Raw genomic sequence first — 17,955 nt, 5'->3', positions numbered from 1 at the left:
TTAATGTTAGATCTGTAGGCAACTTGAGGCATTGCATTCCAAATTTCCACAATTTATCACATTAAGATATTTCTCCAGCATTCATCTTCCATTCTAATTTTATGACATTCTCATGCTCTAATTCCTGTAGAGGGAAAAGCCTTTCATCTGCACATCAATTCCCTTACTGTTAATACCTGAATTACATCATTCTTTAATCTGCACCTTTAGGGAATACAACCCAAATTTACCTAGTTTCTTTCCTTGTTATCCTGGTGAATTGTGGATGTGATGAATGGTCATGCATGGAAATCTCTGCATGGCAAGATCTTAATCTTGCTGTGCAATTAAGAGAAGACATTGAGTTGAAGCCAAGTGCTTCTCAAAAGAGAAGAGAAAAAGGCATAGGGCACCTGAAGCATAAGACTGGCAGAGGCTTGCAATCTGCTGGACTATTCCCCAGAGAAGGATACAGTGATGAAAAGGACTGAAGAATTCTTATGACATCAATAGGCACCTCTCTGACAGCTCCATAAACTTAAAAAAATGATCAGGAAGGTCACAGATTTGATTTCTTAGTTGACTCATCTAAGCAGAGAAGCAGGGTATTAATAATTGGTTGGATTGGCAAGGTAAAGAGAAACAAGGTTGCTGCTCCTATTCCCATCTGGTAATCCCTACACATTATCAAGGGAGAAGTCAAATCAGTAATAACATGCAGGGCACATTCCCTCCGGTTGAACTATTACCTGACACCATGTCATCAAAGCTTAAATTAAATGGCTACTTTGATCAGGTATTGGAGAGCAATCACTGTTAAAGAAGCTGCACCACAACATGGAAATGCACTAGCATAGGCAGTTATGTTACTGGACTAGTAATCCAGAGGCACGAGTTCAAATCTCATTGCAGCTGCTGGGAAATTTAAATTCAGTAAATAAAATAAATAAATCTGGAATTAAAAAGCTATAATCAGTAATGGTGACCATGAGTCCACTGGACTGTCTTAAAAACCTACTAGTTTATTAAAGTCCTTCAGTGAAGGAAACCTTCCACCCTTACCTGCTCTGGTCTCTGAACACCAGGTCCATAGCTCTTAGCTGCTCTCGGAAATGTGAAGGACAATCAGGAATAGGCCTTACTAGCAACACTTAAATCCCACGAATAACTTTTAAAAAGAAAATCAAGAAGCCAAACTTTTAGGCGAGGCAGGGAAAATATTAGCAAGTGGGGGAACAAAGGAACCTAGCAGTACCATTTGGTCATATAAAAACATGCCTTGTATGTTTTTCCTTTCCAAGCCCTGAAGCAAACACTTAACGTATAGGTATAATGAATTTGAAATGCTTAGTACTTTTAACCGACACAATAAATATGCAATTCTAAAATATACACAGGTATGAACACCACACTAAAGTTAGACCTTTCCCAAAACTAAAACATTTTTAACAAACATAATGTATTCCAAAACTGGGTTGACAAAAGGGAAAGCAGTAAATCTTCAGTGGATCACACAGTACTTAATTCTTTTAATCAGTGAGGAAGAAAGCAGATTTGAAATTCTTGTGGTTTGTTCTGACATTTATCAGTAATACCACATACACAAACCTAAACGTTTTATAAAATACAGCATGAACTGGGACATTTATCAGGGTATTTTAATATCAAAGCAGAGGTGGAGACGTAACCAGGATGCACAACAATCCTTCTCATCTCACAGCAAACATTCCTCCTACCAATCGTGCAGTGACATTTGTAGTAGCAATGGAGGCAATATTGGACCAAGAGGGCCACTTAAATAGAAGCGCAATGCAGTTACCCCCACCATCTTCTTTCTAGTGTCACCCTTTAAGTTATTTTGTGAAAGGTCTCTTTCACAGAATGATGACAACCAGATCAGAAATGGCTAACGCAGCAAGTTGGAGGAGGACCAAGCAAGAAAATATCAATAAAAAGAATGTACTGTTTTGTAGCCAATCTCTCATGCATTTACAAGTAGAATAGATGATATTTGAGAGAAACAGAAAGGTACCTCCGGTTCCCCTCAAAGTCCTTCATCATAGCTGGAACATCACAGGAAGGAACAGTGTAGAGGCAACCAGCAAAGCATCTAAAGACTGTCTTTCAGTATGTCCTAGCAATCAATTCTAAAGCTCAGAAATAGGCAACTTGTCTGATAAAATGACTAATGCATGCAATTCAACTCAATCTGGGCAGGTGAGAGTTTCTGTTCAGGCATAATTTTCATCTATATCAGTCAAAAAGATGGACAGAGTTAGGTGCCTAAGCCTTCTAACCTCAGAAACAAACAGCAGAGTGGCTTGGATTTGTACGACTGGGATTTGTTTGAGTTGAAACAAACTCGCACCTATTTACATGACAGAATGAGTGTCAGCTTTCTTGCTGTAGAAGTGGCACTGCTTGCTCATCGGTAAAAACTTTATTCTGATTTTTGAAATACAGACCACATAGAAATGCAATTCTTTTGAAAAGCTAGAATTTTAACCAATCAGTTCAATGAATTCATAACTTAAGAGTAGACCATTCAACCTCTTGAGCCTGCTCTGTCATTTGATAGGATCATGGCTGCCCTGCTAGTGGTCTAAACTCCACTTTCCTGGCTGCCCCCCATAACCCTCTATGCCCTTATCCATCAAAAATCTAACTCAGCCCTGAATTAAATAACCCAGTCTCCACTGCTTTGTGGGGAAGCAAATTTTATATCTAACAAATTCAGTTGTTCAAGATACCAGCTATAATTTTAATTTCAGACATAGCTGACAATGTGGCAACATAAATGTTTAAAATACCTCCTAAAAAATGTTAAAGTTATCAATAGGGTTCTGGTGGGTATTGCACATTCTGATGCTATTGCTTCTTTGCAAAAAACTACTATTTTCTTTTCCTTGGCTGACGCTTCATCTTTACTCCTGACCGTCCCTCCTCTTTTTGTGTATGTGTATTCTCTGCATATTCGTGATCTTTCACAAGCACTTCAATATTGTTGCTTTTCTCCCTGCTTAGCCACTACCATGATCATTCCTCCCTACTGCCAAAAGGAGCAGAATAACTCAGCAGAGAGACAATTAAAAAAATCACCACACTTTATAATGCGCATCAGGAAAGCAAAGTGACCTCAGTTACCAAGACAAAGGACAAGACAATTACTCACAAGGAGAAACAAAAAACTGGAAAGTAAATAAAGTGAAAATTCAAGAGGAGCAGGCAAGGAGTAGAAGGAGAAAAAACACAAAATCTCTGATAATTAGGCAGGAAGCTGCTAACTTCAAATGCCAGATCAAAATCTTGTCGTTGATGCTGTAAGTCTGACCATAGCTGGTGGCGGCGGCATACTCAGAACAGTCATAATTTTAAGAAACAGGCACAATCAGAACTGTATGTAATCCATGTGCCATATCAATAAGATGAGACGTACACACTTCCAGCATATCCTCTGGATCAACATGAAGTTGCATGGCTCCAGGTCAAACATGGGCAAGGAACATGGCAACATAAGAACATAAGAACATAAGAAATAGGAGCAGGAGTAGGCCATCTGGCCCTTCGAGCCTGCCCCGCCATTCAATAAGATCATGGCTGATCTGTCGTGGCTCAGTTCCACTTTCCCGCCCTCTCCCCATAACCCTTAATCCCCTCTCTTATCAAAAACCCATCAACCCGCTTCTTAAAAATATTTAGCGAGGCAGCCTCCACCACTTCAACGGGCAGAGAATTCCAGAGATTCACCACCCTTTGAGTGAAGAAGTTCCTCCTCAACTCCGTTCTGAACCGCCCCCCCTTTATCTTGAGGCTGTGCCCCCTAGTCCTACTGTCTTTTTTGAGCGGGAAGAGTCTTTCCACCTCTATCCTATCCATCCCATTCATCATCTTATACGTCTCAATGAGATCTCCCCTCATTCTTCTAAACTCTAACGAGTACAAGCCTAGTTTATTCAGCCTCTCCTCATAGCTCAACCCCCTCAACTCCGGTATCAGCCTAGTAAACCTCCTCTGCACTCCCTCCAAGGCCAAAATATCCTTGCGCAGGTGCGGCGCCCAAAACTGCACACAGTACTCCAGCTGCGGCCTCACCAATGCCCTATACAGCTGCAGCAAGACCTCCCTACTTTTATATTCAATCCCCCTCGCTATGAAGGCCAGCATCCCATTCGCCTTCCTGACCACCTGCTGCACCTGCAGGCTGGGTTTTTGCGACTCATGCACAAGGACCCCGAGGTCCCTCTGCACCGTCGCCTGCTGCAGTTTTTCGCCACATGAATGCAAGAACAGCTGATGGCACTGGATACTGCTATGGGCCCTGGAAACAGTACTGAAGATTTGTGCACCAGAACGTGTGCCCCTAGCCAAGCTGTTCCAGTACAGCTACAACACTGGCATCTACCTGGCAATGTAGAAAATTACCCATTAATGTCCTTACACAAAAAGCAGGACAAATTCTACCCAGCTGATTACTTACCCATCAGTCTACACTCAATCATTAGTAAAGTGATGGAAGGGATCATCAAAAGTGCTATCAAAAGGCATTTAATCAGCAATAACCTGCTCACTCATTTTGGGATCCACCAGGGTCACTCAGCTCCTGACCTCATTACAGCCTTAGTCTAAACATGACAAAAGAGCTAAACTCCAGAGGTGAGGTGAGTAAATGCCCTTGACATTAAGACAGCATTTGACCAAGTATGGTATCAAGGAACCCTAGCGAAAGTGGAATCAATGGGAATCAGGGGGAAAATCCTCCAATAATTGAAGTCATACCTGGCACAAAAGAAGACGGTTGCAGTGGCTGAAGGTCAAACATCTCAGTTCCAGACATCATTGTTGGAGGTCCTCAGGGTAGCGTCCGAGGCCCAACCATCTTCAGCTGCTTCAAATGAACTTCTCTCCATCATAAGGCCAGAAGTGAGGATGTTCACTGGTGATTGCACAATGTTCAGCATCATTCGTGGCGACTCTGACACCTGGACAATATCCAGGCATGGTTGACAAGTGGCAAATAACATGCATGCCATACAAGTGCCAAACAATGACTATCTCGAACAAGAGAGGATCTTGTTTCAGTGTAACCAATGGCAACATGCTGTGGTGCTCAGCTAACCTGGTAGAAATAGGAAGCAGTGGGGATTTGGGGGGGCACGCGGTGTGTGTGTGTGTCTGTGTCTGTGTCTGTGTGTGTGAGAGAGAGAGTGAGAGAGAGTGAGATGAAGCACATATAGAACATAGAACATAGAACATAGAACATTACAGCGCAGAACAGGCCCTTCGGCCCACGATGTTGCGCCGACCAGTTACAAAAACAATGACCCACTAGCCTATACCAATCCCTTTTCGTCCATAAACCTATCCAGAGATCTCTTAAACGCCCCCAAACTAGACACATTTACAACTGCAGCAGGCAGGGCATTCCAATCCCTCACCACCCGCTGGGTAAAGAACCTACCCCTGACATCCGTCCTGTAGCTACCCCCCCTTAATTTAAAGCCATGCCCCCTCGTGCTAGCTTTCTCCATCCGAGGAAAAAGGCTATCACTATCCACCCTATCTAAACCTCTAATCATCTTATATGTTTCAATAAGATCCCCTCTTAGCCGCCTTCTTTCCAACGAAAACAACCCTAGATCCCTCAGTCTCTCCTCATAGGACCTCCCCACCATACCAGGCAACATCCTAGTAAACCTCCTCTGCACCCTCTCCAACGCCTCCACATCCTTCTTGTAATGCGGGGACCAGAACTGCACACAGTACTCCAAGTGCGGCCGCACTAGAGTAGTGTACAGTTGCAACATTACACTGCGACTCCTAAATTCAATCCCCCTACCAATAAACGCCAAGACACCGTACGCCTTCTTGACAACCTTATCTACTTGATTCCCAACTTTCAGGGATCTATGTACGCACACACCTAGATCCCTCTGTTCATCCACACTATTCAAAGTCCTCCCGTTAGCCCTATACTCGACACATCTGTTGCTCCTACCAAAGTGAATTACCTCACACTTCTCCGCATTAAATTCCATCCGCCACCTCTCGGCCCAGCTCTGCAACCTATCTAAGTCTCCCTGCAGACTATGACACCCTTCCTCACAATCTACCACACCTCCAACTTTGGTGTCATCAGCAAATTTACTAATCCACCCAACTATACCCTCATCCAGATCATTAATAAAAATTACAAACAACAGTGGCCCCAAAACAGATCCCTGAGGCACACCACTCGTAACTGTACTCCATGATGAATATTTACCATCCACCACCACCCTCTGTCTCCTATCTGATAGCCAATTCCTGATCCAACTTCCTAGATTACCCACAATCCCATACATCTGCATTTTCTGCAGAAGCCTACCATGGTGAACCTTATCGAACGCCTTACTAAAATCCATGTATACCACGTCAACTGCCTTACCCCCATCCACCTCTTTGGTCACCTTCTCAAAAAACTCAATAAGGTTAGTAAGGCACGACCTACCCGCTACAAAACCATGCTGATTAGTTGTGTAACAAAGGATCTTTATTGAGTCTTTGGAAAGCTTTTTTTTGTTTATTATTGCTTGCTACTGGAGGATTCTTACTGCCATATTATCAGATCTAATCATTGCCTCTTGATATTGAAAGGCATTATCATAATTGAATTCCCCACGATCAACATCCTGGGGATTACCATGAATCAGAAACTGAACTAGCTATATAAATATTGTGGCTACATGAGGTCAGAGACTAGGATTCCAGCAATGAGCAACTCATCTCCTGACTCCCCAAAGTCTGTCCACCATCTAGAAGGCACATGTCAAAAGTGTGATGGAAGACTCCTCGTTTGCCTGGATGAGTGCAGCTCCAACAACGCTGAAGCAGTTCAACACCATCCAGGACAAAGCTTGTTTGTACCCCTTCCAAACACATTCAATGCCTCCACCGCTAAAACAGTGGCAGCAATGTTCCCATCTACAAGGTGTACTGCAGGAATTCACCAAGGCTCCTTAGGCAGCACCTTCCAAATCCATGACCACTATCAACGAGAAGGGCAAGGGCAGCAGATGCACGGGGAACACCACCATCTGGAGGTTTTCCTCCAAATTACTCTCTATCTTGACTTGAAAATGCATCATCGTTCTTTAAACGTCACTGGGTCCAAGTCCTGGAGCTCCCTCCCCAACAGCACTGCAGGTGTAGCTACACCTCGGATGGCAACAGTTCAAGAAAGCAGCTCACCACCACCTTCTCAAGGACAACTGGAGATGGGCAATAACTACTGGCCAGCCAACAATGCCCACATCCTGTAAGTTAAAAACATGCCAAATGCAATGGGAACAGTGCTAGTCATAAATACACACCATAAGCAATTTACGAATGAAATCTATTACACAAAACTCATGACCAAAATTTCAAGAGTATATCAGGTAAAGCCAGAAAGGTACAGTCACTCCACACAGGTCAACATTCCTCCCTTTATCTCTTTCCCTCCAACGTAAACCATTCCAATACCGTCCATGCCCTTCAGAGATGCTCCTGATGGAAAACATCCACCCAACTCCAGCAAGACCTCTTCATCCAAATTTGGGTCTGCCATCCTGATAGTAATATGTAACAGTTTGAACCCAAGCCTAAGATGAATCGTAGTTTTAACTGTTCTTTTTACCTTCCCTCCTTCCTTTTCCAGGGTTAGATTTTCAGTGAGCAAAGACTAAGGAGTGACTATTCCGCTAATCTATCTTGCAAGGCCCTGATACTACTTGCAATGTCCTACAGACCTGATAAGGCTTCTTATAGGACTTGGTTTGCAACTATTTTATGCATACAGAATCAAACCTCATGCTGTACTCAAATGTTCCAATACATCATTCTTTAGAGTGACAAGTTATGATACTTGTATCTTGATGGCATACTCTGCTCTTTAATCAAACAGAACAGATAAGAAAAATATTCATAAAGGCAACAAAGGCTTTAAAATCCCAAGGCTCACTTCTGTCATGAAAAACTCCAGTGCATATTAAAACAGCAAGAACAAATGCCCATGTGGACTTACACTTCATAATAACAAAAGCAAAAGGCATCAAATACCCAAAACCTCCCAATGGGCAGAAAAGCTCATTGGGAAGGTGTAATTTCAGTGTATGCAAGGTTGGTCCACATTTCTTTTGTTACAAAGTTGATGCACTTGTGTAGAAAATAGGAGATAGTGGTTAAACATCCAGCACCAGACCTCCATTCAATCTAACTATTCTCTGCTCCCTTCCTCCCCTTAGAAGTTCCGACAAGATCCAAAAGTCAGAACAGGCATTTAAAAAAAATGACCCCCTTGAGGCTTTGGTGACCAATTGTAGGAACACTTGGTGGCAACCTGACTGAGATGAGTCAACTCAATATAGGGTGTGAACTGAATACGGAATCCACAGTTGGATCAGTTTGCAAGAAAAATGGTTTATTGGTAGTTTGAAATATTACTCATTATCTAACCTTTTAATAGTTTGGATTAAGGTAACATGGCAAACATGCCAGAAGAAAAGCTAACACAGCCAAGACACTGGCTTCCATACTTCCATACAAGGAGCAGAAATTCAAGTGCAACGTGTAAGTGGAAGCAGATGAAAGTCAGTGGCAGCACAAACAGGATGCAAAAGAAAATCATCCAAGACTTAAAAACAGAATTCTCAATTTTTGCCTCAATCTCAGTTTACTTCACCAGATTGGCCATGACATTTTACAGTTCCTGTTAATGGAATGACAATGTTTTACAGACATTAACCAAAATCTGGCTAAAAACCAGACATTTTCCTCTTGGGAGACCTGGACACTGATCCGGAATAGAGTAAGCACGGCAATAAAGAGGCCATTCTTGGGTAGATTCCAGAGGGTGGAATCAGTGAAAGTTGTGGGCACACACTATCTTAGTGCTTCAGCTGGTAAAGGTAATCAATAAATAAGTTGAATTCCTGGTCAATGCTAAATCAGCTGATCTCAGAAGACGTTGCAACAGAAATGAACCGGAACCCCCGACTATAGAACATAAATTCAGAATACTCTCTCCTAGCATATGTCCTGGTATACACATGTTTGCATTTCCAGGGATTCATTGAATGCTTGACAAGAAGCAAATATCTGATTGTCTGACTTTCATGTCACGAGAAAACAAACAGCCAGCGCTAGCACTCTTTTCACAAAAGAGTGCAAGTTTTTTCCTTCTATATCAAAGTCTGTCTAATGAACTACCTGTCAAGACATCAACATTTTACTCCAAATCTCCAGGATTAGACTGGGCTACTGGGTTTTCATTGACCAGAATGATGTTCCCATCCTTTCAATGTATAACAGTAACTTCTGTGTAAACAACGTGACAGAAAAGGGGAATCAAAGATCCACACGAGCTGCCTGTTCCACCAGCGAATAAACCAAAATCTGGGATGGACTTAGTCCCAACAGCACAGAAATTTGGATATTGAACCATAGAGTTGCAGCCAATAGGGCAGCCACCCAATCAGCTTTCCAAGCTGCTTGAAGAAAACAGAGCAAATGTGACCAGTTCCATGTCTACCCATGTCGAGAGCATTTAAAAATGCATTTTATTCTTGTAAGATGGTTGAGAAGTGTCAAATACATCCTCAGGTGCATTTTTGATTATTATACACAACAGTTTCTTGCAATAAATTATGTGCTCTAGGTTTTGTTATCGAGAGGTTTACTGCTTCTGATAAGAAATCAGTTAAGCCTCCATTAGTGTAAAGCTGGGAAAACACTGCATTGTATATGTCTGGACAATGTTCAGAACCACAAGTAAATTAGGTCAACTTCTTTCTAAAACAATAGAAGTGTACAGCACAATGTGGCCATTTGGCCCAGTGTGGCTAAGCTGGCTTTCTGCTAGCACAATTGAAATATAATCTCACTTCCCTATTCTCTCTCCATGACCCTATACTTCAAATAATTATCTGATTTTCCCCTAAAAGCCAGAATCTTATCACTGCTCACGTTGGCGGGATTTTCCCAGATTTGGCTGGCCACTAAATTCTACGACCTCGCTGCAATGGGAGCCTGAATGGCAATTAAGATTGTGCCCAATAGCTTTATCACAGCTATTTCCTGTGACAATGCATTTCATGCTTCAGCAACCCTCTAACAAGAGGAGATTTCTCTGAACTTCCCTATTCTCTTCATCATTATTTCAAATTGACAACCCGTCTTGGCTTTCTCTGATACAGAGGAACTGCTTCCAATACGTTACAGCTGTCCTCAAAATTTGAGATCTTTACAACGGAAGAAAGAGGTGCAGTTATAACAATAAATGGCTACCACACACACACACACACGCACGATAAGGAGAGAAAGAGAGAACCCATGGTTACAGATCAGGTCTTGGGTGTCACAAAAACTCCTGCAATTTTCATTTCCTACGCAACTCAATTGCCTCATTACAAAAGATTTGATGCCTTATTATGGTTTTCAAATGTTGAGATTCAATCACCGTGCATTCAATTTCTGTCTTCCCACGCTTCACGATCAGATAAATTTAGTATCTTTTGATAGTCCAACTGTGTCTTTAAAATACAGTTAAGATATTAATCCATCTAATTGTGAAATGTGAAAACACATGGAGCATTGAAATATTTTAGACTTGCTTTACCTCCCAACTTCTGTAATTCCAAAAAGATGTCTTCGGGCTAACAATTTGGAGAACATATTCAAAACTCGTGAAGCACAACAGTGAGACAAGGTGAAAATTCATGTGGCATATTAGGCTATCTTGTTGGTTAGGTTCTTGAATGTACTGTACAGTTCTTGCTTTTTATTATTATGCAAAAGATTCACCTGCTAATAGTGAAACAGGAGTAATTTTTGGCACTTTACACTGGTGCTTATTTAGTTCAGATCATTGAATGGCTACCCCCTCTGCCAGGTTCAAACAGTTATGTTGCCAAATTGGGCTCTCTTTATCCTATCTATACGGATCTCCAATTTCACCACCAGAGCGGAGGCAGGTTTCGCACTTTACGGTCAAGAAGGCAACACATAGGGTACATTCCACCATAACCTTAATTCAGTAGAGCTGTGTGTAAAAGATCCACAGTGATAATCAGGAAATTGTGGGTGCAGAGACTGGGTACACAACATAGAACCGGAGAAATTCGAAAATGATGCCCATGAAAAGGAAGTAGAATAAATCACAGTGCATGAAAAACAAGCACTAAATCTGCCTACTGTCCAATTATTGAGGTACAGAACATCCAACATCATCTCAGAAATGTTAAACTAGTTTCTATGTTTTAAAATGCAGGCAAGGCAACCTTGCATGCTGAATTTCAGAAGTATTTGCATCATTGTGGAGAACACAGGCAGGCAAGTATTGTCCCCGGATCTCGAGATCCCAACCTAGCCGGTTATTGACTGGCAATGTGTGATTTGCATTAAATTTTTTGAGTTGAGTGAGGCAAAAATGCAACCCATGGAGCACCCCACGAGAATGCCAATCCAGCATATTCAGGCCCACCATGTCCTATTGTTAAAACATGTAGATAAAACACATGTCAAAACAGCAAGGAGACAACATTTATTAAACGGTGAGGCAGAAAGAACAAGCACCAATATCATGATTTGAAATTGGTGAAACATGGCCATCAAATGATCTGTAATCGCTCTCCAGTTTCTGCTATCAATAATGTGCATTCTATGTCACAATCCTAAGTGTTAACTAATCATCTACTGCTCCTATTTCTTAAATAGGACCACCAGTACAAATATCAAATGCATTCACAGTCTACGCTAACATTCCATAAAGAAAACAATCAAGACAAGTTTTAATGTCTTGCTTCAGGGCATTTTAAACAAATCCTAACTGCTCATCCACTTAGAAGTTGCATATGTGTGTGCAAATGCTCATGCATGCATGTATGTATATATAAACTTATCTTGTTCTTTGTATTGCCTATGAAAACATGTCCGACTAATTCTTTACAATCTGAAAACGCAAGTGGGACTCCCACAGAATTGACAAAGCACGTCCTCTTTAAATTGACAAAAAAAACCTAACAGTCATACCAGGAGCAGGAGAATGGGAGAGTCATAACTATCCCAGTATTGTCTCTACCCGCAAATAATTTTTAAATTTAAAAAAGTAAAACAAAAAACTTGCAGAAAACACAAGATGTATTCTCAGAATTGCAGATTTTGGTACAATTACTAGAAATTGAACAAACACCAACTGTTACCGCCTGTTGGAATTCAACGCTTAATTTCAATGAAAATTCTCAAAGATTTGCAAATTATTTTTGTTACCAAATCAGAAATGTGTTCATGTTAGAAAAACTAATTGACAACCCATTTCTCTATCCACTTTCAATTCTAGCTTGCATTCGGATAACTGGTCAGAGTCAAACAAATGCACAAATCTAGAAGAAAATACGTACCACTCAGAGAACGGCTGGGTGAAGAGTGTTGACTGTTGGGTGTGCTCACAGTGGGACCCACCATTGCCCCAGAGAACTCTTTGTCCATTGAAGAGTCACCGCTTCCTGTACAAAAAGAAAAGGATTTTTATTGTTGAAAAAAAAAATCAGTAATTTACTGTTGGAAACTCTTTCAATTTTTTTGATATTGGACCGTGGAAGAGTCAAGGATACAAATGACTGGAATTTCCACAGCAATATGCAATATAAATCAATAGCATAAATTTTCAGAAACTGATCAAAAATAGTTCAAATCAAGTTCCAATTCTAAGGACTCAACAACATATACAGCATGTCAGATTGTTACACAAAATACAACTGCAATACATTTTCAAAATTAAATAGCAGCTCTCAGATTTGGGGTCAATGTCATCTCTGCAAAAGTCAGTTAATTCCAGATAATAACTGATCCATTTACCAAGTACTTTTCAATCACTCTCATTTTACAGTACCAGTGTAGAATATCAGATACACGCTCAAGACTCAGATACAGAATACTGATCAAGACTTAACATAATTCAGGATCTTAACACTCAGTTCACTTGATATATAGTAATGCATTGGCTAATTCCACTGCAGCATATTAGGTGGCTAATCTTTCACTCATTAATAGCTGCTTGTAATAGGTTTTTCCACTTATTTAGATTCTACCAATTTATTGGATGGAAGTACAAATCTTGCAAACCAATCATTCTGCTCAGCTCCATACAAAAATACTGATCATACGTATAGTATTAAACTTTGCCCAATGCTTATTACAATTTGATTGCACGTACTTGGCAATCAACTGAACATGGACAACATGTTAATGTACTGAAATTCCTGTGCTTTTGTAAACAAGCTGAATGGTCTACTCCTGCTCCTATTTCATATATTGGTATTACAGGGTAGATAGGAAAGCAGATTTGAGAGCACAATTGGATCCACCATGATCTTAAGTCGCAGAACAGGCTTGAGGTCTACGCCTGCTCCGGCTTGTTTTATATGCAACTTAATATGACTTGGGACCTTTAAATCCATGAAGGATGGGAAATGGCATCGATTATAAATTAGCTGCTATCTAGCACACACCTCAAAATCATCACCACTTGCCGTCACCACAAAATCAACAGCTACAATAAAGCAGCCAAACTAGAAAGTTATTTTCCTTTCCAGTTTTTCAAAGATCTCCAACACAATGGTTCAATAAATTTTATTTTAAACATAAAGACATAGTCCATAGTCAACTGGATTCATCACATAAACACAATGCTAGGAATACTGTGGTGAGTAACTCGCTTCCTGACTCCCCATCCACCGTCTGCAAAGCACAAGTCAGGGGTGTAATGGAATACTCCCCACTTGCCTGGGTGGGTGCAGCTCCAACAACATTCAAGAAGCTCAACACCATCTAGGACAAAGCAACCTGCTTGATTGGCACATCTGCAAACATCCAGTCCCTCCAACACTGAGGCTCACTAGCAGAGTGTACTATCTACAAGACACACTGCAGCATTTCACTAAAGATCCCTAGACAGCACCTTCCAAACCCATGACCACTTCCATCTTAAAAGGACAAGGACAGCAGATACATAGGAACACCATCACCTGCAAGTTCCCCTCCAAGTCACTGATCATTCTGACTTGGAAATATATTGTGGTTCCTTCGCAGTCACTGGGTCAAAATCCTGGAATTCCCTCCCTAATGGCATTGTGGGTCAACCCACAGCACATGGACTGCAGCGTTTCAAAAAAGGCAGTTCACTACCACCTTCTCAAGGGGCAACTAGGGATGGATAATAAATGCCTGCCAGCCAGTGATGCCCATGTCCCACAAATGAATAAAAACAATTAGAGTCAAACAGTACAGAAGAGGCCCTTCAACCCATCAAGTCTGCACTGACAAAACAACATTAAATCTATACTAATCCCACTTTCCAGCACTTGACCCAGAGCCTTGAATATTGTAACATTTCAGGCGCTCATCCACATGTTTTAAAGTTGTGAGGTTTCCCACCTCTACTATCCTCCCAGGCAGTGTATTCCAGACTCCCACCACCCTCGGTGAAAAAAACTTTTCCTCAAATCCCCTCTAAACCTCCTTCCGCACCCCCCTGCCTTCCCCACCACCCACCCCACCTCCCCTCCCTCATTATTGATCCATCAACTGAGAACAAGCTGTTTCCTATCCACCCTGTCTATACCCCTCAATCAGGTTCCCCTTCAGCCTTCTCTGCTCTAAAGAAAATAGACCCAACCTAACCAGCTTCCTTTCCTAGCTCAAATGTTCCATTCCAGGCAACATCCTGGTGAATCTCCTCTGTACCCTCTCCAGTGCAATCACATCCTTCTTATACTGAGACTACCACACTGCACACAGTACTTCAGCTGTGGCCTAACCAGTCCTGTACAGCTCCAATATAACTTCCCTGCTCCTATAATCTATACCACGACTGACAAAGGCAAGTGTCCTGTGTGCCTCCTTAACTATTAATTCTTTATTCTACTGAAGGACATTTTTCAATTAAATGACCCACCAGTTTCAAAAGAGAAATGAGGATCAGCTCACTTAACTTGCCAAGTTTAGATAGCAACCAAACATCAAATGAACATTCAGAAATGAGGTGGGAAGCTAGAGTTGTCATTTGGGGTCAAGAATATGACAAATACAGAAAATAGTTAGAGAAAAGGCCCTTTATCTCAACCACCTTGCTCTACCTACTGGATCAATGCAACAGCAACTTTGTTTGCACAACAGTAACCTTAAATCACCTCCTGCTTTTGCCTTAAACCAAATCCTGCAACAACTTCAAATTCAACACCTGCAAAAATCTAGCGCTTAAACAAAGCTTCCTTTAACAAGAGTTTACACGTGCAGAAGTTGACATCATCCAAATTTTGCTTCATCAGACATTCATTTAGCATCAAAAATGCAAAGTTTTGTTCAATTAGAACCTCAGTAAATGTAGTTACTGAAATTCAGAAATAATGTCACTCGGCTGCTGTCCCTGATGGCAGAAGCAGCAGCAGGTGCCACTTCACATGTCATGTTTTTTTTGCTTTTCACTTGATTCTAATTAAAATTTAAAGTACTGGCAGTGTACATGGGAGACGCATGTGATCACCTAGTGGCGGAAGGTTCTCAGTGGTGAAATCCACCACTAGCTGACAACGGAGCCAGTTTGGATGGACTACCAAAGAGCCTCCTTGACAAACAGGGAGGGCTCCTCATCTTGGCTACAGCTTTCCTGCCCAACTCCAATATCATTAACGCCAGACTCTTACAGGAGACAGTGGTGTTTTTAGAATTTCACTTGTAAATATTTCACTTTACGTTTGTTCCACTTTATTCACGTGTACATCGTTGCTATTTGTTAAAAGACAAGTTAAATGTACTGGCACACCTCATGGATGGCACAAGTTGATGGTTATAAAGCAGTGAAGGGTATTTCTTTATTGTGGAAGAAACGATGATGTGTTTTTGCAGTCGTTCTTTATTGAATGTTCACATTTGTGTACAGCACTGTACTCACTACTTTTGTGGGCCATGGCTGAATTTGTATGCTCAGCTGGCCCTCTCTTCTATGCTTTACAATGCACATCGACTGAGATCACTGTCAGTGGGGCTTATTGAAATGTTGTAGATAAACTCAAAGTTCTTCAAGGACTCTGCTGGCTAACACCCTGAAATGGACACATTTAGACAACGTCCTTTAGGCCCCTCATTTTCATACTTTGATTATTGTCCCCACCCCAGCCAGGATGCCAAGTCCTTCCCTCTCTATGCCCACTCCGCAGTCTTGCCTGCACAACCCACAACCCCACTAACTCAGCTTTGCGAATCCTGAGCCTTTACACAAGATGCCATTCTCTTGCTGCCCTCCCTGTGCCATAAATTTCAACAAGGAAAAGCTCCGACCACAGACATAACTATGCAAAGCCGACTGGTGTATGCCATCTTTAAACAACTGGGAACTGAGTATCACAACAGCCTTGTGCTGCTGACTTTATCTTGAAGGTAGGACAACTTTAAGAAGTTTTACAGTGAATATTCATAACAAGCAAATATATTACAAATGATAACCTAACACATTACAGTGAGGCCCAACACGTCACAAATGGAATAGTACCATAGAATCTCTACATTGCAAAATGAGGCCATTCTGCCCATCGAGTCTGCACTGACACTCCAAAAGATCATCTAACCCAGTGCAGCCTGCAGCTGAGGTTAACCAAATTGATTCCTGGGATGGTGGGATTGACATAAGAGGAGAGATCAAGTCAGTTAAGATCATATTCGCTGGAATTTAGAAGCGCAAGAGGGGATCTCATAGAAACTTATAAAATGCTAACAGAACTTGACAGAGTAGATGCAGGAAGGAAGCTCCCGATGGCGGGGGAGTCCAAACCGGGGTCACAGTCTGAGGATATGTGGTAAATGATTTATAGGACTGAGATGAGGAAACGTTTCTTCATCCAGAGAGTGGCAAGCCTGTGGAATTCTGTACCACAGAAAGCAGTTGTAGCCAAAACATGGTATGCTTTCAAGGAGTCAGATATAGCTTTTGGGGCTAAAGGGATCAAAAGATATGGTGGGTGGGGGGAGGAGGAGAGGAGGAGGAGGAAGAGAGAGAGAGAGCGAGCAGGGGACAGCAGTAACAGGTACTGGGTTGGATGATCAGCCATGATCATAATGAATGGCAGAGCACGCTTGAAGAGTCGAATGGCCTACTCCTGCTCCTGCTCCTATTTTCTATGTTTCTGTGAGTTTATTATTATGGTACAATGGAACCTCTATGGTCCAAAATTGCAACAGTGAATAATATTTTCAGCAGATGACGTCCAAAGATGTGCGGGTTAGGTGGATTGGCCATGTTAAATTGCCCCTTAGAGTCAGGAGGCCTAGCAAGGTATTGCGTGGTGTTACGAGGATAAGGCCTGGGTGGGATTGTTTTCAATGCATGCTCGATGGGCTGAATGGCCTCCTTCTCCATTGCTGGGATTCTATGATTCTAAGCTCCTTTTTTCCCCTCCCTACAAGGGGATTTGTTTTCTGCAGGATAAGCTTTTCAGCCAAGTGGCAGAAAGGAAAAACATTTTACAAATCCAAATAAAGGCAAATTCACCTCTCTCTTCCAATCATTAGCTCAATCATGGGTAGCTGGCACTTCATTGGACTACAATTAAAAGGTGTTCTTCCATCAGCTAAATGGCAGTGTGCAGCAGCAGCCCAATAATCTGACCCCCCTCCTCCTTTCCCTATCACCCCATTCCCAACCAATTGCCTGGAGTGCTCAACAATTCCATTCATAGATTCACTCAAAGTGGATATTGAGCCATGTGCAGAACCGAAATGTGCAGCCTCCAGCATCACCAGAGTTCCATTCAGGATTTGTTAAATGGAGAACATAATTCTGTACAAAGATGGTGTACTAATACATTTGTTGAATTGACTCCACTCTCTCCCTTATTTTGAAATTTGATCAGAACAAAAACAGCAGCCCAAGTGATTCCCAGGAAAGCCTCAGCAATGGAAACAAGAAAG

At 41.7% G+C, this 17,955-nt stretch overlaps 1 protein-coding gene across 2 annotated transcripts in view; it reads right to left on the bottom strand.

The window, feature by feature from the left end:
- The window catches only part of ikzf4 (IKAROS family zinc finger 4), a 209,904-nt gene that overhangs the window by 49,813 nt on the left and 142,136 nt on the right, over window positions 1-17,955 (bottom strand). For both annotated transcript variants that reach the window (XM_080218119.1, XM_080218120.1), the window contains one exon: window positions 12,393-12,497. In XM_080218119.1, coding sequence (XP_080074245.1) covers window positions 12,393-12,497 — 105 coding nt within the window. The remainder of the gene's footprint in view (window positions 1-12,392; window positions 12,498-17,955) is intronic.

Source organism: Carcharhinus amblyrhynchos, chromosome X (assembly GCF_965287045.1).
Source record: "Carcharhinus amblyrhynchos chromosome X, sCarAmb.v2.hapA, whole genome shotgun sequence".
In the NCBI taxonomy this organism is placed as follows: domain Eukaryota; kingdom Metazoa; phylum Chordata; class Chondrichthyes; order Carcharhiniformes; family Carcharhinidae; genus Carcharhinus; species Carcharhinus amblyrhynchos.
This window is presented reverse-complemented; position numbering and strand designations above follow the sequence as displayed.